The sequence below is a fragment of the Semicossyphus pulcher genome, unplaced genomic scaffold, assembly GCF_022749685.1.
Source record: "Semicossyphus pulcher isolate SPU_LCO1_2020_fin unplaced genomic scaffold, fSemPul1.0.p SCAF_1, whole genome shotgun sequence".
Lineage (NCBI taxonomy): Eukaryota > Metazoa > Chordata > Actinopteri > Labriformes > Labridae > Semicossyphus > Semicossyphus pulcher.
The window spans coordinates 25,322,102-25,345,259 of NW_027211603.1; the positions used below are offsets into that span (position 1 = coordinate 25,322,102).

Genomic DNA, 23,158 nt, shown 5'->3' on the forward strand with positions numbered 1-23,158 from the left:
GTGTACAGTCTAAGGTGGGTTTATAATCTAACATCAGAAAACAGATAAAGTCTAGATTCTTCATTTCCCTCGCCCTTTTTCTTAGTATCAACATTCCTCTGGGTGAATCTAAGACTCTGACAGTATCCAGAGACATAGCCGAGTACAAGAGACAGACTCTCTCTGCTCTTCAATTAGCACCATCCAGTAGTCGGCTAGATAATGTTCAATTGTATCCTATCTCTGCTTTACATAAACACTAGGCCAAGAGGCCCAGAGGCTCAGAGACAGATATGTGTATTTACATGGACAGAGTGAAACATAAACACTTCTATGCAGGATGATTTGCCGGACAGAAACTTTATTATCTCTACCTTGCTGCATGTTTTGCTGTTTGGTGTCTCTAAAGTTGCCATAGTCACCATTTGTTTGTGGTGTAAAAACCCAAACTAAGTGATACAATACACTTAGTTTGACTTCTTCTCTTTGAAAATGACTCCTCAGCTTATAACACAACCTTTTCCCATACAAGGCCCGCGCATAGTGGTGTAGTCTAGTCACCAGTTTCCGAGCTACCGAGAGATCCTCAGAGAGGAGCTTTAGTGCTTGTAAAAGAGCCTAGGAGATATATAGCACTGTGTTACAACAGTAATTTGTGCCCACCCATTAGAAGTGAAGATACAACATTGTAAACATGAAAAAGACATTGAGACTGAAGCAGATCAGATGTTGCAGCAAAATTATGGCACTTGACACTTTAAAGGGGTCATTTAAGTAATATGATCCTTTAAGTCTAAATAAAGTTTAGTGTCTGAAATGGAAAAAAATGTGTCACCTACTTAAAATAGGGTTAAAGTAACTACATCCATTGCAAGGTGACTCCTTTTCAAATCCACATGAATACGAACGTAAACACTGCATTAAGATCTGATAATATATATTTTTGTAGTGTGTTTAAAAGCCTCCTGTTAATTAAATTAAATTTAATTTAAATAGCCTGTATATTTGTTGCTCTTTTACAGAGCAAATTCAATTCATTCCTCCTCTCAAAAATGTATCTGAACAGCATGTCAATATGTGCTGAAAATATGACCCAGAGTGAAGGTTTGTCAGTAAATGACTTTGCAATGGGAGGATTTGTGGTCTCTGACTCAGAGTCAGAAGCCAGATGATGCATGTGTAACTCTATGTTACACTTATGTGTGAAAAGTTTTGCTGAGAAGTACTTTCACTTTCGTGGTTTCAGCTGCCCTCTAGCGTCCACTTGTGTTTCAGAACTTATCGCATTATCCAGGTAAACGGGATCGATTGGTCGAGTCTGCGCAGGTAGTTTAGGAAGAGCTGAGTTCACATCTGTTGGGAGTAAACAACACCTTTTTTTTGGACCTACCGGGACTTTCTTTGGTGCTTCATGTACTCACAGTTTTATTTAACAGTATTTTTTCCATGTGAAGAATGAGCTGCGGTAAACGTTGAACTCAGCTGTTGTTTGTGACTGTCGCTGAACATTTCCTGACTCATCTTATCAGCGTCGAGTCGGACACGTCCTCGCAGCTCCTTTACACAGCCTTCATATTGTTCTTGTGAACTTTGCCCATCATTATGTGCCACTTTACCTCATAGGTAATGTAAAATATACTTCTCCGGTGCTGGATGGTCAAAGAAAAGTGTTCATATAGTTGTTTGAAGAAGCTGGGTGCGTTGTTCGCAGTAATCTGCCCTCTGAACTTAATGCCCCGCCCGTTGTACGCGCGCAGGTGCACGGATGACCATGTTGTTTCATCTGTTCATACTCCTTCAACTCCTGTCATGCGGAGATCTGGCCTGCACGAGGAGGTTACTGTCCAAACATGAAGGAGACCAAGAAGGTGAGATTTTTTTAATGAAAAAAAACAGAACAGTTTTATTAACATTTAAAACGCAGACCCATCAGTTTTTTCTTCATTAATTTCATGTGCATTTGAACTTTTCAGTGTTTGTAGATGAGGGGGACGCAAATTCGTTCCTGGGTCGCCATCTACTGTTCAACCGGTTTGACTTTGAGATCTTTGTTCCTGGGAATCTGGAGAGGGAGTGTTATGAAGAAATCTGCAATTACGAAGAAGCAAGGGAGGTCTTTGAAAACATCCCGGCTACAGTTAAGTGATGCAGTTCAGTGGGTGTTCTCACTAAAAACATATCCTGAGAATAAAGAGGGGAGCCTTAGTACTGCCCTACAAAGGCAGTAACTACGCTGACACTTTAACTGAGAAAAGTCTTTCGATTGTCCAGTCAAATGTGTAATAGTTAGAAAGGTTAAGATGAACTTATTAAAAAGGTTTTCATAGAGTAATTCTTATGCTTAAAAACCATGATCAGTTATTTGTTCTAAGATTAGACACAAAAATTGTAGTTACTGCACTCTGCCTTTGTATTGCCTTGAATCGCTTTATAGGTAAGTGCAGTAAATACAATTTTTGTGTCTAATCTATTCGTAGTATGAGGGAAACTGTTTTAATTTCTTACTATATTCAATTTGTAAAAATTGTAATGTATTATTTAGTTGTAATAGTCACTGCATCCGGTTTCAAAATAAAGATGATTAACATCTGGTTATACTTGTACTTTCTGCTGCCAGTAAGCAAGCCTCTAAAATATAAACTTGTTTATTTGGGGGAATAGTAAGTGTCACATAAGGCTACTTAAGCAAAGTAAACGCTGGGACTTCAGTCCCAAGACAGACCGCAGTAACAGCACCGAAAAACCAAGGCCAGACTGCAGTAATACGCTACCCAATAGAATCCCTTATCTCTGGGAGCCCAAGGCAGAGCACATTAACTACATTTACGGCAGTTGGCCTTGGATTTGGGTTGGATTTTGTAGTTACTGCAATTTGTACACCTTTTTTTCTCAAGAAGAGAACAAGATTGAAACCGGAAATTTTGTCACAAGAAAGAACAGATATCAAAAGGTTTAATTTGAGTCATAACTCAATTTTGATCAAAATCGTAGTTACTGTGGTTAGCCTTTGTAGGGCAGAGTAGGCTACTGCTGATTTCAATATACTAAAGATGTTTTCTTTTGCAGGATAATTTCTGGAAGAAATACACTGAAGGTAAGACAGAGAGATAAATAACTTCTTCTTCTTTTAATTTAATGTTTTATAATGTTATCAGTGGTGCTTCCAAAACCTGTTTCACCGCTTGTTCCACTTGTTCAACAGTGTACAGTAGCTTATACATTCATTGGCAGGTCTAAAACACAATGTGCTGCTCAAATACCAGTCATTTTGTCTTAGTAATGAGGTCTGCATTCTTACTAAATCTAATAATAAAATGTTTGTTACTCAAAGAAAATCAAACCAAAGAAACCATATCCCATGTTAAAGAGGAATCACCCTGTAATCTTCAGGGGGGTTATTTCATCAGGTATAACATCTTGCTGCCCTTATCAAGAAAGGTTAACACTATCCAGGTACTTACTGTGCTCTATGATGGTCCACAGATAAGGACAAGCGTGGCTCACGGGTGGATGTGACCTCTCTTTTGGTGGGACTGATAGTTGCTGGAGTAGCCATTGTTATTATTTGCCTCCTGGTCTGGTACTTCTGTCAAGGCAAATGCAAGGGCGACTTAAGTCGTGCAAGGTGAGTCAGAAGGTCTTTATAATTGTTAGTTCATGTTCTTGATTCATTATTTTGACCAGTGAAAAATGGCTGTCATTTCCCAAAGCCCTAGTTGAAGCAATCAAATTTCTTGTTATGTTTGACAAAACTGTATCGTCATACATGGCAAAGAAAAGGATCAAATACTCTAATCTGGGAAACTGTGAATAATATATTGTATTAAATTTAATTAAAATATTAAATTGTTAAAATTATTTTCTATGATTTAACTAATTAGCTAATCGATTAATTTGACCTGTTCAACAACATTTTTGTCACACCTTTCATGCAGCACAGAAGTTTTACAAGAATTAGGTTAATTAGCCTTGGAGTTGTTGTACTCACACCTCAGTTATAGCTTAAAAAGCAACATCTTGTATCTGAGATTGCCCCAATCAAGGCAATCTAATACTATAATTTATTAGCTTCCCCAAATAATGGACTCGTTTCCTCTTTTCTAAAACATTTGCCTATGCAGCTATAATATATTTAAGCAATATCACACTCGAGTTCATGATGTTGTACTGAATATCTTCACGGCTGTCATTATCTTCAGCCTCGTACCTATGACCAAATCACAGCCCTGATGATATTCAGAACAACATCATGACCTCGAGTGTGATATTAGGCTTGTTCGAGATGAGCGAGGCCTGCGCAGAATCCATCGCTGCCTTGCCAAGCATAATGCATGACGGTTAGATTGTTGTCCGACTTGCTCTGAAAACCCGACTGCGCGAGGCTTTGAAGTCCCGCGGGAGCGAGGCGGCTGCAGTTTTCAGGGCCAGGCGCCGCAGTTGCTCTCCACCGACTGCACAACTCTATACATGATGGGAAACGACTTGCTCTTGCTTGAGTGAAGCGCCTATTGGCTGAAAAAAGCCTTGACACTCCCCAAAAGGAAGTGATGAGACTTCTGTCTTATTCATCATTATTCATTAAACTTAATGAAGTGTCAGACAGACACCAAACGGGTTTATCAAAGTACTGTCATTCACATTGTAATGCTTTACTCATGCCTCATGAACGTTGTCTTAATAAACATAAATACAATGACGTTTATATCGAAATAACTATCAAAAACTGAACTTAATATTAAATCAAATTAAAATGATAATGATAGTAATAATAATAATAATAACAACAACAAATGAAGACTTTATTCACTTCAATTTACAGTGAGGTGTTGGTATTATAGATGCTTGACGAGGCGAGCAGCAAACTTGTCAACAAATAAGTGTCCGGCTTTATGACTCCTCCCCCGACTGCAACCGGCTACTCTCGCCTGTTGTCGAGGCGAGCCGGCAGTCATCTCGAACAAGCCTATTGCTTTTATACAAGAGTTACACAAGCAGCAAATAGTAGTCATCAGTGATGACCAACAACAGATTCTTTTTTTGCTTCCCCAACTCAACTAGTTCCACAACTTAACTGAAACTGGACTTTTGTTGCCAAGCAACACAAACATTCTCCTGCACTTTGTGTCTACAGGTTTCACACGGATCAGCAGTTTTTTTATGATGTTAATTTATCTGTATGTGTTAATTTATCATCAACCAGTGAAATAAGAGTCTGCTGTGTGATTCAGAGGTACCAGCTGGATTAATGTAGACATACACAGTCTGCTGTAACGGTAATTAACAGTATTCAGAACACCTCGCTGAGGCGGAGTGATTCACAGACTGAAAAGTCCCTGTGATGTTGTTCTCTACTGTTTTAGAACAAAAAAGAAGAACAGATTTCAGAGAAATTATCACATGATAGTTAACAACAGAAGTGCAGTGCTAGCAGACAGTGTAATGTTAGCCAAGTTAGCAAAGTGTAAATGTTTGCCTCTCATTTCAAGGCTGTATTTTTCTAAATTTAAAGCTAAGATAATTTACAGATAAACAGGAAAAGACACAAAACAAGCAGTTTCATTTTAAAAATCTGTGTTTCTCTGACATTATTTGACAGAGACAGGATGTCAGGGCTGCGAGCCGAGCTGTAGCTAATGTTAGCTTAGCTTGTTTGTAGATGCTCTGCTTTTATTTAAATCAGGATTCCCTCAGTTTACTGAGCCAGGCAATAAGACAATGGTTAAATTACATCTATACACGGTTAACAGTATACCACTGATAAAAAAATAAAAAACAGTATATAATATTTATTCACACTGGTATTGAAAGTGTGCTCAGTATTGGCCAATACTCAAGGACAGGTGGTTCCGGAAAGGAAAAATGTTGTTGGAAAATCTCTAATTTTAATACTTGAAGTCATTAAGTAGGTCACATATGAAGGACATCATATATATGGTGTGTCTACACGTCTCACACAGCTCCATTCGGGTGCGACGGAGGAGGAGTAACGCTTCTCTCATAATGCGACGGCTAGAGGAGGTGTCCTTACAACCTGTGCTTCCACCTGCACCCCCACCCCAGATGGAGGAAATGACCCCCCCAGGGCTGCCTTCCTATGAACAGGCAATCGCAAAACATGGACAGCATGACGCCCCTCCTCCTCCATATCCTGGGTAACTGCATTTGTTCTTGACTTTATGTTTGTAACCAACTTTTCAAGTTTGTCTGGTACACAGAGTCTGCAATGCAGTCTCAGACACATGATTCAAACATTTTTTCTTATCTTTTCTTGTTTTTGCTTTTAGCTCAAGAGCTGGAAGTATTCGGCGGTAGTATCTACAGGACACCATATCTCCATGTCTGTCAACATTAGGCAGACACTGCTGCTCTGCTGAATGTTTCTTACCAGTTTTTTCATCATCACAAGATCTAAAAAAAAAAACTCTGGTGCCTTTATTGCTCTGATTTATATTTCTTTTTATATAATTTTTAACATGTCTGGTTTGTTGGTGTATTTTTTTATTTAGCAGTAAAATCATGTCAGTTTTAGCTCCACCCTCTTAACCTGCTTGTGCCAAAATGTATCCTGTACTAATTATTTCCACAGCTGTGGCTATGCTTCATTATGTAACCTCAACCCTGTGCTGAGTAAGCTTGATCATACATTGTACCTGGTTTGCTGCTTTTTGTCTAAATGAAAATGAAGAATAAGTAATGTGTTGGATGTCAGAATTGAAGTTTAAGAGGAAAACTTGAGCCCTGAGGGAGCTGTCGCTTTAGACACGGCATGTATAGAAGGGCTGAGAGCAAGATCAGGGTTATGTTTTATTACACAACAAGTATTAATTGCTATTGAAGAGAGACAGATTTGTTTGTGTAGTTTACAGCTTCCTGTCTCCTTCAGAAGGAGACGCTGCATGGTGGTTATTGTTGTCATAATGAAAAGTATTTTTAAGGATAGTACAAGTGTTTTGATGTACTGGCCAACCAGCTGTATTTGTTAAGATTAACTTTGTGCTGTATATCATGATCTTTGAATTTTATTTTTAATAACTTGTGCAGATGTTATAATGCGTGGCATTTTTACTTTCAATACATACTGGGTTTATTATTAAATATTGCTATAAATTGATGGAGACGAGAGATCATCAAGGGAAGCTTTACAACATTAACAGAGAAGATTATTTAACAATTATAGTAGAATATTATAGCTGTGTTGATTATGATATATTTTTGTAGTAACAGTTTGTCATCTTTCATTCACTGAACTGTAATTTGATAATTATACCTGCCTTTTGGATGCTGGTGTCTCTTTAGAAGATGTAGAATAGTTTCATCATGACATAATGAGAATTTATTTTCTTTTTGAAGCTTATCTGAAGCATAACTTCTTGAAATGAAAATCTCTTTATTGTTTTAATTAAATGAAATATTTTGATATTTTTTGTCTTCTCTTTCACCTGTGTGTGAGTATGCATACACATCATGATGATACTCTTTTTCAATATTTACCGTGAATATTATCAACTCTTGGCGTCATGTCAGCAATCTATCGCTGTTGATCAGATCTGAACACATCTGTTGAACTGAATTTAAAGTGTAGTTGAGAAGACTGAAAACTGCATAAATGTAGTAGGATGATGGGGTGAGGGCTCCACAGGAGAATACCTTATTTTAAAATAGAGACACAGAGACCCAATTATTTTTAGTTTTTTAATGAAGTTACGAAGTACAACTTTATTTACCTTACAGAAAAAACTTAAAGAACACACACTTGTGTACAGAACAGATATATCAAGATTGAAAAAAAAATGATACATTAAGGCTTTTTAATTTTCACAGCCTTTTTGGATAACATAAAGTTTGACTTTTTTTAAAAATGTATTGTATTTGTTTGGCATTAAGTGTTAGTGTAAGTGTAAGTGAATCTTCTTTGCTGGCAAAAAATGCTAACCAAATCAAGCAATTGTACAAGTTGCTCTCACTGTACTGTGAGGAGTTTTTAGCTGGATTTGAAACGGATTGAAATTAACACTGATGCCTCTATATGAGCTGCAAAAGCAAACAAGACCATCAGTGACTGTTTATATCTTTATAGTTATTTTTATTGTCTGTAACCATTGCCGGGAGGTAGGTGTCAGACAAGGCGGTTAACTTCGCGCTGCCAAATTTGCCTTTTTTATATATTTTACAAGGCAATCAGAATCGGGGTTTATTGCCAAATAGGTTTGCACGCCACGCACCAACACATCGAGGCAGCCATCCACGGTGCCATTTATATCAAAGATTCACAGTGAGTGAAACGTTTGAATGTTGAACAAAAGGAGAATGAGATTTTTAGTTAAAAAAACACTTCTTAAACATGTACAGGACAAGATCAGCAAAGAGATAAGAGGTACAACTTTGTCCACAGGGGGCGCCAAAATCAACACAAACCGAAAGTTCCTCAAAGGAGCTTTAATCACAGTACAATGTACAGGAAGATAGGAATATAATTAATATAAAAACAAAGCCACACAAAGATTAGTAAACTAAATACGTAATTATTAAGTAACCAATTTAATGTAACTTGTAAATATCCAGCTGAGAACTGGATTTGTTATATTCACAGAGGCTACATGTTTCTACCAATGGTTTCTACTATAACATAGTATAAGTATGGCTGCTCATATAGGTACACCAAAAGATCTCACAATGTGGATTTTTTGTTGTTTAATTATTTTTTTTATTCTCTGTCAGTTAAATGATAATCCACATAAGAAAGTTTGAGATCTTATTCTAATAATTTCAAGACTTCATCAAAGCAGAGGCTGGTTACAATAAATGTCTTTACGTGGCGATTTTGGTTTCTGTGACGGTATTACAAACTATTTAAAGAACCACCCAGGTAGGAGGCATATTTTTGAACTTTTAGGTGGAAAGAAGGAAAACTACAAAACTTCCATCCAAAGTCTGCGGTGCATCCTGGGAAATAAACTAACATGGGTACGTGAAACCATGCAGGGCTTGCACGTCTCTCCATGACGAGAGATGAACAAAAATTAACCAAATCACCTAGAAGAACGCAAAAGGCACATTTTAATCCAGCGGCTCCGCGGACTGTGAAGCGCTCTGACGGGACTGCCTGCCCTAGTTTGTCGGTCGGTCGGTCGGTGGGTCGGACCCGGGCTGCTACGATGTGTGTCCGCTGCTCTACGAAGCTCCGTCGGGGAAGTGAATCTTTCACCGGATGATGGACAGGAACTACCCGACCTCCAGCTTCGCGGACGCGCTGGCTGCTCCAGCACAGACCGTAGCTTCTTGGGCCTATGACCGCAGCACGGCGAGTGTCAAGCCAAGGTAAAGGATGAAGGAGAGGGCAGCTTCCGAGGGAAATACCGGTGATGGAGGGCCTAGCGTTTGGAGAGAAGTGCAGAGGAGCCTGTTGTGACTAGGAACACTGGAGAAATGGGGGAAATCAGGGAATTTTATGGGAGTTGTAGAGGCTTTGACTTGTCAGTGTTTCATAGCCTCCCACCTCGCTAGTTTTGGTTAGCACACCGCCTCCTCAGCATGGCCATTAACAGAGTTAGTGCACACTAGAGAGAGCTGTTATTGTATGTGTAATAAGGTATCCAGCCAGGTAGCTAATATTAGCATTTTATCGGCCTTTTACTTCACCCACAGGTGCTCGCCAAAGCCAAAACAAGATAGGTAACTAGCCACCAATGCTAGTCATGTCAGTCATGGTACTTCAAATTAGTGGGGCATAGCTGGTGGTGTTGTTACCTAAGAGCTAAGAGGCGACGTGTCGTTGTATCTACATATGTGTGCCTTTATTATAGTTGTGAAAGTTGGAGGTCCATTGCTATACTTCACGTTATTTTACTGAGGCTACTTAAAGTTTTGTAACCCCAAACCTACATTAGTTGTAGAGCTCAAACTAAGTAAATCTCACGACTTCTGTAGTATGTTCTACAAAGTATTTAATATTGAAAATTGATGTTAATGATCATTCATCATGTTAATGATAGCTGTGTAGTATTCTACAAATACTTCTGTTTGTGCTATTAATCATCACCAAAATAGCACCTCAGGCAATTTAAACCTTGCAGAAGTATATGGAGCAAGACTTGAGTACAGTAAGTGTGATGATACACTAAATTATGCCACAGAAGTGTTTACTTAATCCATTTGTTGCATGACAAGAATCATAGCATTTTGCAGTGCACACAATCAGTCGATGTACTGATAACCGGTTCAGAAGTGCAGCCTTAGGTTATCTCAGTTTTCCTCTTGTCATATCAGTGTGACCCAAATAGCAAGGGTTTTGCGGCTGATAATGCATTTGCCTCGACTGCTGAGAAACAAACTGTTATACGCTCACTGTTTAATGTTTTTTTTTTTAGGTTAAAGCCCTTAAAATCTAAAGCAATCCAATAACAGAAGTCAGCCATAAATTCTACCTTTACAAAGGTTATACATTTTAGCTAAGTGACTCTCTTAGAGACGCAATAGTTCTTATATGTTTTATTGAGGTAGTTTTCAGCGTTGTTGTACTGGGCTGCAGTACACTGAGAGATGTTTGTAATGTTTAGCCCATCCTATTTTCAAACATATGGGGGGAAGAATATTAGAAACACATTCAGCATAATGTGGTCCAGTACAACAAACAATAAACTACAACCTTAGTATAAAACATACGGTTCAATTTATACCTCTCTGACAGTGTCAGTGTAAACATACGCGTTATGAGCCTTATAAAACAAGAAAAGATGTTGGATTGCGTTACATTGCAAAAATGTAGCTGGTGAAGTAGTGGTCTTCAAATAGCCCAGAAGAGTTGTATAACAGAAGTTTGCACATCTGTGTATGTAAAAGGGACAAGAAAAAGAGGTGGATGACACCCTCTCTGCTCTGAGCCTTTCCACAGATGTTTACCTTCTGGCAAAAAAAGGAACACTTTAGGCCCGGCTGACTGCATCTGATTAGCCCACCTCTGGTTTTATTTCTGTTTCCAATGATTTTCCAACAAGTCATATGTCGTATATTAAACTTTTCCCCCCCTAATTGGCTCAGGCACACGTTACCATAGAACGTCACACCAAGCCGAGCAATCCAACAGTTATTGTTAAAGTCTGCAATTTACATAAAATGAACAGTTTGGGTTGAATCATGTTAAAAATAATTTTTCACATAGCATGCTTCATACAGACATTATTGCATTTTCTGCAAAAAGGGTGTGGGCCTCCTGAGTTTGTCACGCAGTAGACAGCCAAGACTTTACAAATGGAGTACTTGAAAACAAGAATGCTGTGTTTCAAGAAAAGCTATTTAGTTGGGTCTTACATATTTGGGTGATTCCCTCATACAGTGAAGATTCGAGCTCTCACGTATGTGTTTGTTGTGTGTTACAGTTCCAATTATGGTGGAGCACACCTTGATGCAGAGCTCCTCCAGCGGCAAAGCTACACTTCCACCCACCAGCTTCCCACCTACACTACATCACACCTTCCTGCTGCAGCAGGTGAGTTATGAATGCCATAACTAATGTTTGTTATTAAGAATACATTTTCCCATATTAATTTTCTTTCTCACTCACCCCAATGTTGATATTTGAGATTTGAAAAATATTGGTTTCTTTACACAACCCATAATATCGGTTGTGTAAACCACCTTTAAATCTGGTGGTCAGAAGTATAGAAATACACAGTATCATCATATAGTATCAATGAGCTAATATCAATTTACATATTAGCCCAGACTTTTTTTGCAATGTAAATGTACTAACCTCTCCTTTCTGTGACTGCCAGGAGCACTTGACACAAGCAGTAATACTTCTGAGACCTCAATCATGAGCTTCCTGTCAGCCATGGAGTCTAGAAGCCTTCAGGCTGGTCCTGTTAGTGCCTCACTGCTTCCTCCTTTTAGACCTCCATCATGGCCTGCTGGTAAGAAAACGTCCACTTATTTATTGTTTGATTACACGCTGAAAAATTCCTGTTTGTACCAAGTAAGTAGGCTTATTCTTTTCTTTGTATGTAAGGGGTTCTCTCATTTATGACACTGAGTTCCAAACAAATTATTTTTATTAATTTTTTATGAAGAAGCTAAGTTAATATATAATATGTGTATTTGTGAGAAAAAATATTCCCTGATAGAGCTTTCAAAGAGTTTGATTTTACGATCAGAATTCCAGAATACTTTGCGTACAAGACCAGACCATTTTTACAAAGATGCATCTGTGTCTGCATCATATGATCTAATGAAAGATTGTTGTAAATTTGATCCTACTGAAGCAATTAGAATGTGCTCGTGGTAGGCTGATAAGGTCTGAATGAGCTAAAGAATTAAGGCAAGACAAAATTAATTTGGTTGGTGATGTCAGTATTGAGAAATGTTTGTGTAATTACAAGTTTAATCTTTTGTAAATAGAGGTCTGATTTGTAATGCTTGGATTATATCCCGTCATGTTGCCTGTCCTGCTCTTATACTCTCTATTCTATGCCCCGCAGGTGCCAACTCCTCCACCACTGAACTCTATTTGACTGGTGCCCTGCCTTCAACTGCCACTTTCCCCTCTCCTGCTGCTCTGTCGTCTTATCAGCACACTGGTGCCTACTCATCCAGGAGTTACGCCACCAACCCTTCCTTGGCTCTCCCGGATCCTGCCTTCAGCACTTCCACCAATGGCCTGTTTTCTCACCATGACCCCCTTCTGCATCTCAAACCAAGCCAGACTGTGCTTCCCACTGCACTGGCCTTCAATCATCTCTCTGCCCCTGCTTTGGGCTCGGCTCTGCCTGTCCAGTCCTCCACTTACCGCTCAGCCCAGGAGTCAGCCCCCCACCTCTTACAACCCCAATTCAGCCTACTATCTTCTACCCTGCCTGCCCCTCATGGTGCCCCGCAACCATATGGGGCCACAGTTTTCTCAGGCTCCATTGAAAGAGCTCTTCAGCGTGAATGTAGTGTGATTAAACACCACCAGAGGCCTTCCAGCAGCCACGCAGCCTCCGAGCAGTTGCCCAATTCAGAGCACTCTTTACAGGGATACTTTGGCTCTGGCAATGAAGCGGATGTGTCCTACCAGCAGGACCCGTCCCGTCAGACACCGGTGTCCTGCAGCCCTTCCACAGGTGCAGAATCCTCTCAAGGGGTCAACCGTGCTCCACAACCCAAAACAGACTCAGTAACTCAAGGTTATTCGTCCACTTCTTTGCCGAAGGCTAAAGACTGCTCTTCCAAACTAGCCCAACATCCTGCAGGAGTTGAAGAGAGTCAAAAGCACTCTCAGAACCTCACAGGAGGGTCTCCCGAGCAATATTCTCCACCTGGACCGAAACAGAACTCAGTGATTGCTAATCAGCAGTCAGTCCAGCTCTCCAGCCTAATGTCCAGTAGTCTTGCTCAAACCTATATCACCCCCCAAACCCAGTCTCAGAACTCTAATTCCACCTCGGACAAACTCTCTCCCCTTTACAAGACTCTGCCTTCCCTCTCCAGCCAGTCTGACAATGTGGCATCTGTAAGTCAGACTCTTGTTTACTCCTCCAGTCCTGGGCTGAGCCAGGAGCAGGAGATCCAGTATGGAGCCCAGGTCCAGGGCTTGTGTCAGGGGAATCTCACTCAGAGCTACCCCACATCCCACTCTCAGGGTGCCCCGAATGTGACTTTTACATCTCACTCGCAGGGGCAAGCTTCGGTAACTCTATCTCAGAGCTACGCCACAGGACAATCCCTTAACCAATCCCTTAACTCCTCTTACCCAGCCACATGTGTGCGGAGTCTACCCACATCAAATTCTACACAGGACTACACCCTCATGCAGGCCTCAATGGGAGGTAAAACACATGACACTCTGCCCCAGCAGCAGACGATGTCTCATAAATACGTGTTGTCTGCACAGTTGCCTACCTACTCTTCCACTGCTCAAGCCTTACAAAATGACGTCAGGTCCTCAATCCAGGACTTAAAGCCAACATATGGCAAACAGAAACTTGAAGGGCTTCCTATTCAGGACCTAGATGCTCTCCAGCAGGCCTCCATGGAAGCCTCTGCTGCAGCTAGCAATATGTCTGCTCATAACAATGTCATATATGTCGTTTCAAAAATGGATGATCAACACAAAACGCAAAGCGTTATCCGAAGCAATTCACGTTCCGATGACCAGCTCATGGGGCTCGGTCATACAAACACAGCACAGATAAAGGATGAAAGGATGGGTTCTCTGAGCCAACAGCACCTTCATCTTAGCTGTACCAACGGTCACGATACAACCAACGTGAAAACTACAAACTCCAGTATTATATCTACTCATGTACCCCTCAAATCTCCTGAGCCGCATCAACAAAACCACCAGAACCACAGCCAATCCCAGAGCCAGACCACAGCTGCCCACACCCAGTTCATCACCGTCCCCAGTACTCAGGTTCTCCTCGACCATAACCAGATGATTCTGCTCCAGCAGCCACTTGTCCACCATGCTCAAAACGCTTCAAAGGTGGTATCAGTGCCAGGTATCCAACCAACCCAGGATCTGGGTCCTGTTCATGTCCAGTATCTTCAGATGGATCGAGAACTTCTTGGTCCCAGTGTCAGTGAAACCCAGAGTCAGCAGGGCACAGTAGTCTCCGAACAGAGCTCAGGCTGCCCTGATCCCTCTAAACACCACTACAGCCAGTCGGCAAACCAGCAACCCAATGATGCCAAGAACCACTTTGCGCTGAACTCCATTTGCTTCCCTGACTCCATGCTACTTGCAGATGACAGAAATATTTTGTCAAATGTTGACGACATCCTCGCTGCCACAGTGGCGGCCTGTGGGGTCGCACCACAAGACTTTGTCAAAGCTGCATCCTCTGAGGCGGACATGGCAGTGATGGCCAGCTCAGTTGATTCTAAAGGTCACTTCCAGACGGTGGATATAAGGCACATGTCACCAAGTTTCTCCTCCGCACAACATCCAATAATGACCAACACTAACTCCCACACCATGGCCATGACACTAAATGGAGCTCAGATGGGGTCAGATTATCAGGGTCAGTCTGTTCACCACAACAACAGCTCTGATGTCGATACAAATGGAGATGGAGGGAGCTCTGAGAATGACTATCACTTAGCCGGTCAGGTGTATGACCCCTCAGGTCTTCAGAGTAGAGTCAAAGGGAATGTGAAGTGTATAAAAACAGAGGATGGCCTCATTGAATGCCCAGGAGGTGAAGACTTTGCCAAAAAGAAGGCTCGTTCAAAGTCTTTAAGCAAACCAGGAGGTCCTGAGGAGGATAATGGACAGGCCAGAGCTGCCAAGCGCTATGGGCAGGCGAAGCGGCAAAACTCAAGGGGTAGTGATGTTGGCTCACCGTCTGCTTCCAACAATGTATATGACGGTTGTCCGCAGCAGGAGAGAATGAGGCAGAAGATCCGTGAAGTAGAAGAGAAACAGCCTGAGGTCAAAACTGGCTTCATTGGCTCTTTCCTCGACTTCATCAAATCGGGCCCCAAACAGCATTACTCTCCAAGTCCTACACGAACAATTAGTCGCCCGAGAAAGCCCTGCACCTCGTCCAAACCACCGCCGTGTACTCTGCCTGCTTTGCCCCCCAAGCTGCAGACTCTGCCCGGGCCCTTGATTCCCCAGGAGAGTCCAGGAGCGAGCTCTCAGCAGAAGCGTCTGGATGAGGATCTTCAAAAGAACTTGGAGACTCTTCCGTCGTTCAGTTCAGATGAAGAGGAGAACACTGGAAAGAACCAGGCCCTGAGGAACAGCATCACCTCAGCGCTTTCAGCTCTGGATGAGTCGACAGATCGGAAAACCAGGACAGGTAACTTTACCCCAAAGAACTACCAATACTGGTACTGAAGCAGGACTTAGAGTTTGCTGGTTTCAACCACTTAAATATAAGGATTTAAAGCTTTTTGTTATCTTATAAAGCAGAAGTCTTGGGTTTCAAGTTGCTTGTTGGACTGTAAAGGATGAACAGTGGAAGAAGGAGGAAGTCTTGGCCAGAATATCTGATATCCCGATATCTGCTGGCAAGCCGCAAAATGTTAGCTGTTGCCCCAAAAGGCTAAAGCGCCATCAGGTGATAGCTGATGGGTTTTAGAGATTGAACAAAGACAGTGTTTTCTCAGATGTTCAATTGTGGCTTATCTATACACAATATTTGCCTAAAATTTGCAAAATATTTCTACTTAAATTGGTGGCAGTATGGACATATTATGGTCAATAATAGAGCAATATTGATTTGTGATACCCAGTGTTCTGTTAATGCACTGTGACTGAACATAAATGAAGGTAAAAAAGGCACTGTCCATGTATGGCTCCATGGACATTGGAGAGCAAAGCAGGCAGAAAGTATAAAAGCTGCAACTACCCAACTGGTTACATGTTGTGTACTTTACTGTTAGGCCTCCCTCTGTGGTTTAGCAAACTGTAAATGTTTCAACAGTATTCTTTTTTGCTGTGCGACATTGAGTTTTCTTTTTCGTGTTTATTTCTAAACATGTTTTTCCTCAACACATTTCTTCTGCAGATAACCAAATGCCTGCTTTGATGATCAAGCCAGACCAAGTTCCCACCATACCACTCCATGTCACCGAGACCCGTCTGTCACAAGTTGTTGCTCCTCCACGGACAACGATCGCCATGTCAGTAGGGACTCCATTTATGGCCAACGAGGAGTCCAAAGAGACCCCAACAGGCCAGCTAGCTGTGCAGCTGACGAGTGTGGCCATCGAGGGACTGACGGACGAGGAGCTGTCGGACAGCGGAGGGGAGGGAATGTACAGAGAGAGGGACGAGTTTGTCGTCAGGAACGAAGACATCGAAAGCTTAAAGGTAGAGCTGCCAAAATCAATGATGGTAGATGAATGCTTGTGAAAAGAGATTTTGTTGTTAAGCACAAGTAAGCTGGTGAGCTGAACTATATCATATTATGCCAGTGTTGTTGACCTTATTTTAATGAAACATCTTTCATTTAAGGTGACACCCACCACTTTACAGTCTGTTGTTGAAAATGTCCTGTTCTTACATACTGCATAGTACAACTATCTTCATGGTGTATTGTGCATTTTTCCAGGTGACAATGAGAGCAGGTAGTGAGCCTCCAGCCATCTGGAAAGTGCAGAAAGCACTGCTGCAGAAGTTTGTGCCTGAGTTAAGAGATGGAAAGAGAGTTTTCTCAGCCACGAACAGTGTAAGTAAAAAAACACACATGCCAGTATTTGATTGTTCAGATCATTTTTCTTTATTCTGAGATGTAAAATGTTGTTTTTGTGTATGTGTGTAGTATCTTGGATACTTTGGTGATGCCAAAACCATGTACCAGCGGGTATATGTGAAGTTCTTGGACACAGTTAACAAAAGGGAGTATGTACGAGTGTGCAGTCGGAAGCCGCGCTGCAAGCCTATGAACTCGCTAAGGTAAGCTAAGAGTATGGTTTGAGGTACTTGAAGGTTTTTCGTTTGAAACAAGACTCTTCAGTGTCAAACTGTTATTCTCCCACACAGGGGTGTTCAAGTGAAAACTCTGCTGGGCTTGACAGCCGCTCCTTCCTCGGTCTCTCCAAGCCAAAAGCCTCGACCTAAACAGCTGAAACCCCGCGCAGAGCCCCCGCCTAAGAAGAGGAGGAAATGGAAGGAGGAGTTTTCACCCACTGCCTCAGGATCGTCTGCAGAAGAAGGTGGTGAAGATGATGGTGAAGAGCCTCCTGACTTTTCTCATTAAATCTAGTTTGGATAACAGTTGATGTAAGGGTCGTCTAAATCTGTTCCTACTCTTGATGCCCTGTTAACCTTTGATCTCTGTCACACACACACACTCTTAGAGTTAAACCCTCCAGTGCCCTTTGCATCCCGGCTCCTCAACACACGAACCATGAAAGAGACATTCAAGAGTTTTGTGGAACTGCTGACCAGCATTGCCTTGGACGAAGATGTGATGACAGCACTGGAGAGGGCCAACGGTGAGTGAGCTTACTACCTGGGCATTGAGCTTTTGTTTTCTACTGAGCCTTGATGAGAGGCGCGAAACTGCATGAAAACACGTTTAAGGTGTCTACTACAAAGGTACTAATTCTAAGCTATGTTGATTTGTTCACTCCAGATGAGCTGCTGCTGCCACATATGAAAAGAGTGGACGGGATGATCACAGACAACAGGAAACGCCTGCTTCACAAACTGCACATAGGGCAGGTCCTAAAGGTGGGTGTGTGTGTGTGTCTTTGAGACTTTTGAGGGCGTGTAAAAATTGTTTTTAATTTGTATGATAAATGAAACACTCTTGTATTATACTTAATCTATTTAATTGCAAAAGGCCAAAACATAAGGTTTGAAAGCAAACTTTTGTCAGGTACATTAAGATTATGCTTATTTTAGTATTGAGTTCATGCACTGCAAAGTCTTTTTGTTCCATGTGCTGTTTCACTCTAAAAGGCTGGAAATGTAAGCTAACAATAAAAACAAAACTGTTTTCAACATTTATAATCATAAAGAGCGCACAGATGAACATGTTGGCATGCAAACAAACCTCAAATCAAAGTAATATAGAGAACTTAAAAATAAATGAATAAAATAAATATTTTATTTGGGAGTAATATTTCTAGTAGTCCATCTGCTTTCTCAGTTTCATCAGTTAAATCAGTTCTTTTCAGTAATCCTCGTCGCTGCATTGAGTCCGCTGAATAATGTCCATTTCTGCCCCTTGTCCTCCATCTGTGCTTCTTGCAATCTCAAGCGATGTGTCAGTTTTTCCGTTATGTAGATTTCCTCTACTATCTATATCCATTGTTCTTGGGTGGGGGGATCCACTTTACCCCTCTTCCTTATGATAGATTTTTTTGCCTGTTATCAATAGTATTTTGACCATATATCTATCAGTTATTCGTACATTTCCTTCAGAAGAAATACAATTACATAGATAGAGTACCATGTAGCTCATTGGGATGTTATATCCGAGTGTCTCTTGCAAGCTTTTGTGTACCATTATCCAAAACATTAAGATTTTATTGCCTTTCCAAAATATATGAGTGATGTGCACCTCGTACGGCACATTCTCTCCAGCGTGCTTTCATTTAAATATTTACTCTTGACCTTGGATGTGATGAAAAAGTGGATCCAATTTTTCCGAGAGAATTCCCTCCGTAGCCGTGAATTGGTGGATGTTTGATCTGTTTTCCACATGTTGTGTCATCTGAAATCTTAGTATCAAACTCTGACTCCATTTTTCTTTTACATAGTTAGTTGAATGCTTATTTGACGTTGGACATTGTGCAGATATAATTCTAATTTGGTTTCTTTGTACAGTCTGATTATAATTTGGATCACACCCTTCGCTTCCACGGTGGGGTCTCTTTCAATTTCCATCTTAGTAATCCCTCAGTTGTAGATACACATAGAATTCATGCTTTCACGCTGTAATTCCTTTACTGTTTGAATCCTTTATCATAGCTGGCTGGTTTAAAATGACTATTGAATACTACCCATTTAAGCACATTTACGGGTTCTGTTTTGATAACAAAGAGGAACAGCAAACCTACAGGACCTTGACTGCGGTGTATAAACATGTTACTCTCCTGTTCTGTGTCTTCAGACGGCTCTAGACAGCTTCCCAGAGATCTCAGTGGTGACTGAGCTGAAGAAGGATGGGGAAACACCGGCCTTCAAGGTGCGTCTCAGTGGGAAGGCCTACAACAAGAAAACCATGAAGCCCTACAAGATGCCGAACAAAGTGCCACAGGTAAGACAACATTGTTAAAGTGCACACTCATTGTCTCCCCAGCAGAGGGCGCAGTCTTACCGGTTTGTTACTAACTTAATGCTTTACTCTGTTGACCAAACGCTCTCCTTATACCGTCTCTTTAATCGATTAATACTAGACTGAAAATCATGTTTGTAAGTGTCCTTGAAGATATTTTAATACTATGCATTGTCCCTTTTTAGGAGTATACCGTGGACCAGCAGAAAACGCAGTGGTTCTCTCTGTACCACTCGTTGCAGCACTACAAGTACCACACGTACCTCATGTGCAAGGACGAGGTGAGCCGTCACAGCTGTCCCTGTTTGTGTTGAATTAAATTAGCTGTTCTCTGTCAGTGTAGATTGTACTCTCTCTCAGATAGCATTTAGCAGGATTCACTTAGCGTGCTAATTACTCTGGCGAACATTGCTGTGTTTAATGTTCCTTTTTTCTGTTTGTCGTTCTGCCCTCTAGATCGCATCCCTGCGGGTGCAGGCCGGTGAACTTGGGCAGGAGGAGACGGTACAGAAGTGTCTGCAGAACGGAGCGTGGGTGGAGGGGCTCTTTGACCGCTTTGGAGAGCTGATCAATCAAGTGCAGCAGGCCTGCCGATGATCCAGCCTTTACGGGCTTTGTTTTAAAGCAAAAAAAAAAAATACTGTAAACAACTTGAAAACAAGAGGAAGTCTCCAGCTCGTAATGACAGCAGAGAAGGATTGAGTGAGTCTCTCCTTCCAGCCACAGAGAGATTTCAGTCAGGGACCTGTGAGACGACTAGCCTGAGAGACGTTTGAGAGTTGTGGCCTGAAAGTGGCAGCGGGCAGGAAAGTTCATAGTCTGCAGCCCAGCAGCAGACACTTGACGAACAGAAGACAAGGACTTTGTTATTGGAAGCATTTTGGGAGACTTCCACTTTATGCTTCTCCTAGTCTTTGTAGGTTTTTGTAGTTACAAGCCCACTTTTTAAGGGCCCTTTTAATAGATTTATATTGTTTTTTAAAACCTTTTTTTGTTGTTTTTAGTTAAATGCCGGATCATAACCAGTGAGTATGCACTAGTTAGAGAGCAATTGGTGTAGGAAGTAGAGCACAGCAAATAGAAACCCAGAAATCTGATTGCCTACAGTTTAACAAGCCTTCATCGATCATTTGATAAGTACGCTCACACACAGAGAGGTTGATTTATTGTAAAGAAAAAAAATCTCTATATATTAAATATAACCGTAGCTATATACTGTTTTTAAAACATCCATTTTGTAATGGAGCGCCAACTTATATATAATGTACATTTTGTATAAAGAACAGGGAGGTGGGAACTGCAGCGACTTTCTTAGTAACTGAATACTGTATGTTTACTGCCCCTTCGCTGGTAAGATGCAGGTCGGTGCCCTTCCACTACTGCCTTTTATGAGTTTTGTTAATCAGATATTATCACCTTGACTTATCAGAGGGTACAATGAAATAAATAAAAGTTGTCTTTATACTCCTTTACAGACGTAGCCCACATTTTATGACATAGATATATATTTTTCACAAAAGTAAATATTGTTATGTTATCTTGTTCATTACGATTTCTGAGACACTTTTTCATTGTTTTTTTCACAGTTTTCCAAAATGGACTCTTTATAAGTCCTTTACAAACTTTATGCTATCAAAAAATCATCTTGTTCTCTACAGATGCAGTTTGTAAATAAAGTGCCGCATGTATTAGGTGATGGGTTTGTTTTTTCTTTTTAGGTAACATCTTCCAAATGATCTGGGTCTCATGTGCGACTTATCAGAATGAGAACATGCTTCAGTAGCTGTGTCATCAGTTAGGAGCTTTTTCCACAGGACACATTAGATTTGCAGCAGCAGTATTTTGATGCTCAAAAAAACTTCCAATATGCATCCTTTCTTCTGGATCAGTCGACAAATAAAGGAGCCATTCTTAATTTTTTGGTCCACTTAAATGTCTGCAACATCAAAAATACAAACATTTAAATCCTGATTACAGAAGACGCCTGAAGTTAAATTACAAGATAGGACCGCTGTGGGATGCTTTTAAATCGCATGAAGCCTCGCTATTTAACCTCAGTGACACATTTGTAAACTTAAAACCAAAGTGCTAAAAAGTAATCTCTGCTTTTATAGGGACAGAGATGGATAGACCACAGAATACAAACATTTTTAACATAAGAACAATCTGTAGTGTCAGTGAATTCATCTAAAGTTCTTTTACGCAGAGATCTGTTGCAAAGCATGAATGCTTATGTAGGTTGTCCGGTACATTGAATTCCTTCCATTGAACAAGATCTGATGGACTTGTTTTTGGTGTTATTTCAGAGGCTGTTGCAAGCTGACGTAGATGTTATAGGGGAGAAAAGTGGGTGAGAGTGACATAGCTGCATCATCCTACCACCAGATATTTAGCGACTGAAACCAAAATACATCCTGTAGCCCCAGCAGTGACTCATGGTATCCCAGGAAACTCAAATCCACACTTACTTTCCTCATTGCTACTGGTCTCAACCAAGCAGCCCCCTACACAAAAATATGATCACACACCGATCAGCCATAACATTAAGACTACCTGCCTCATATTGTGTAGGACCCATCGAGGCATTGACTTCACTAGACCTCGAAGGTGTGCTGAGGTATCTGGCTCCAAGACGTGAGCAGCAGATCCTATAAGTCCTGTAGGTCGCGAGGTGGGGCCTCCATGGATCAGACTTGTTTGTCCAGCACATCCCACAGACGCTCGATTGGATTGAGATCTGGAGAGTTTGGAGGCCGAGTCAACACCTTGAACTCGTGTTTTTTCAAACCATTCCTGAACCATGTCTGCAGTGTGGCAGGGCGCTTTATCCTGCTGGAAGAGGCCACTGCCATTAGGGAATATCGTTTCAATGAAGGGGTGTACCTGGTCTGCAACAATGCTTAGGTAGGTGGTACGTGTCAAAGTAACATCCACATGAATGGCAGGACCCAAGGTTTCCCAGCAGAACATTGCCCAAAGCATCACACTGCCTCCGCCGGCTCGCCTTCTTCCTATTGTGCATCCTTGTGACATGTCTTCCCCAGGTTAGCTACGCTCACACACCCGGCCATGATGTAAATGAGAACGTGATTCATCAGATCAGGCCACCTTCTTCCATCACTCCGTGGTCAAGTTCTGATGCTCAAGTGTCCATTGTCGGTGCTTTCGGTGGTAGACAGGGGTAAGCACGGGCACTCTGACCGGTCTGCAGCTATGCAGCCCCATATGCAACAAACTGCGATGCACTGTTCTGACACCTTTCTATCAGAACCAGCATTAACTTTTTCAGAAAGTTGAGCTACAGTAGCTCTTCTGTTGGATCGATCCACACGGGCCAGCCTTCGCTCCCCCCGTGCATCAGTGAGCCTAGGTCGCCCATGACCCTGTGGCCGGTACACTGGTCTACTACACTTTTGGTAGGTACTAACCACTGCAGACCGGGAACACCCCACAAGAGCTGCAGT

The 23,158-nt window shown here is 41.4% G+C and overlaps 2 protein-coding genes across 2 annotated transcripts; both read left to right on the forward strand.

The window, feature by feature from the left end:
* The first annotated feature begins 1,314 nt into the window (after nt 1-1,314).
* prrg4 (proline rich Gla (G-carboxyglutamic acid) 4 (transmembrane)) lies at nt 1,315-7,320 on the forward strand. The gene is made up of 6 exons (XM_069661577.1): nt 1,315-1,847; nt 1,953-2,116; nt 3,046-3,073; nt 3,463-3,604; nt 5,937-6,131; nt 6,264-7,320. Exons 1-6 carry the CDS (start codon nt 1,745-1,747, stop codon nt 6,289-6,291), a joined length of 660 nt encoding a protein of 219 aa, XP_069517678.1. The 5' UTR covers nt 1,315-1,744; the 3' UTR covers nt 6,292-7,320.
* Nucleotides 7,321-9,114: 1,794 nt separating this feature from the next.
* Nucleotides 9,115-21,422, forward strand: qser1 (glutamine and serine rich 1). The gene is made up of 13 exons (XM_069661877.1): nt 9,115-9,297; nt 11,355-11,464; nt 11,751-11,888; nt 12,453-15,761; nt 16,473-16,777; nt 17,019-17,135; nt 17,229-17,362; nt 17,450-17,637; nt 17,767-17,904; nt 18,045-18,142; nt 19,530-19,676; nt 19,880-19,975; nt 20,151-21,422. Exons 1-13 carry the CDS (start codon nt 9,188-9,190, stop codon nt 20,289-20,291), a joined length of 5,031 nt encoding a protein of 1,676 aa, XP_069517978.1. The 5' UTR covers nt 9,115-9,187; the 3' UTR covers nt 20,292-21,422.
* The last annotated feature ends 1,736 nt before the right edge of the window (nt 21,423-23,158 follow it).

Excerpts from the sequence above, each read along its gene's own strand:
- prrg4 (XM_069661577.1), top strand. The coding sequence starts at position 1,745 with ATGACCATGTTGTTTCATCTGTTCATACTCCTTCAACTCCTGTCATGC. Across the intron at positions 1,848-1,952 it reads ACATGAAGGAGACCAAGAAG|TGTTTGTAGATGAGGGGGAC; the intron begins GTGAGATTTTTT and ends TGAACTTTTCAG. Across the intron at positions 6,132-6,263 it reads CCTCCTCCTCCATATCCTGG|CTCAAGAGCTGGAAGTATTC; the intron begins GTAACTGCATTT and ends TTTTGCTTTTAG.
- qser1 (XM_069661877.1), top strand. The coding sequence starts at position 9,188 with ATGATGGACAGGAACTACCCGACCTCCAGCTTCGCGGACGCGCTGGCT. Across the intron at positions 19,677-19,879 it reads TGCCGAACAAAGTGCCACAG|GAGTATACCGTGGACCAGCA; the intron begins GTAAGACAACAT and ends GTCCCTTTTTAG. Across the intron at positions 19,976-20,150 it reads ACCTCATGTGCAAGGACGAG|ATCGCATCCCTGCGGGTGCA; the intron begins GTGAGCCGTCAC and ends TCTGCCCTCTAG.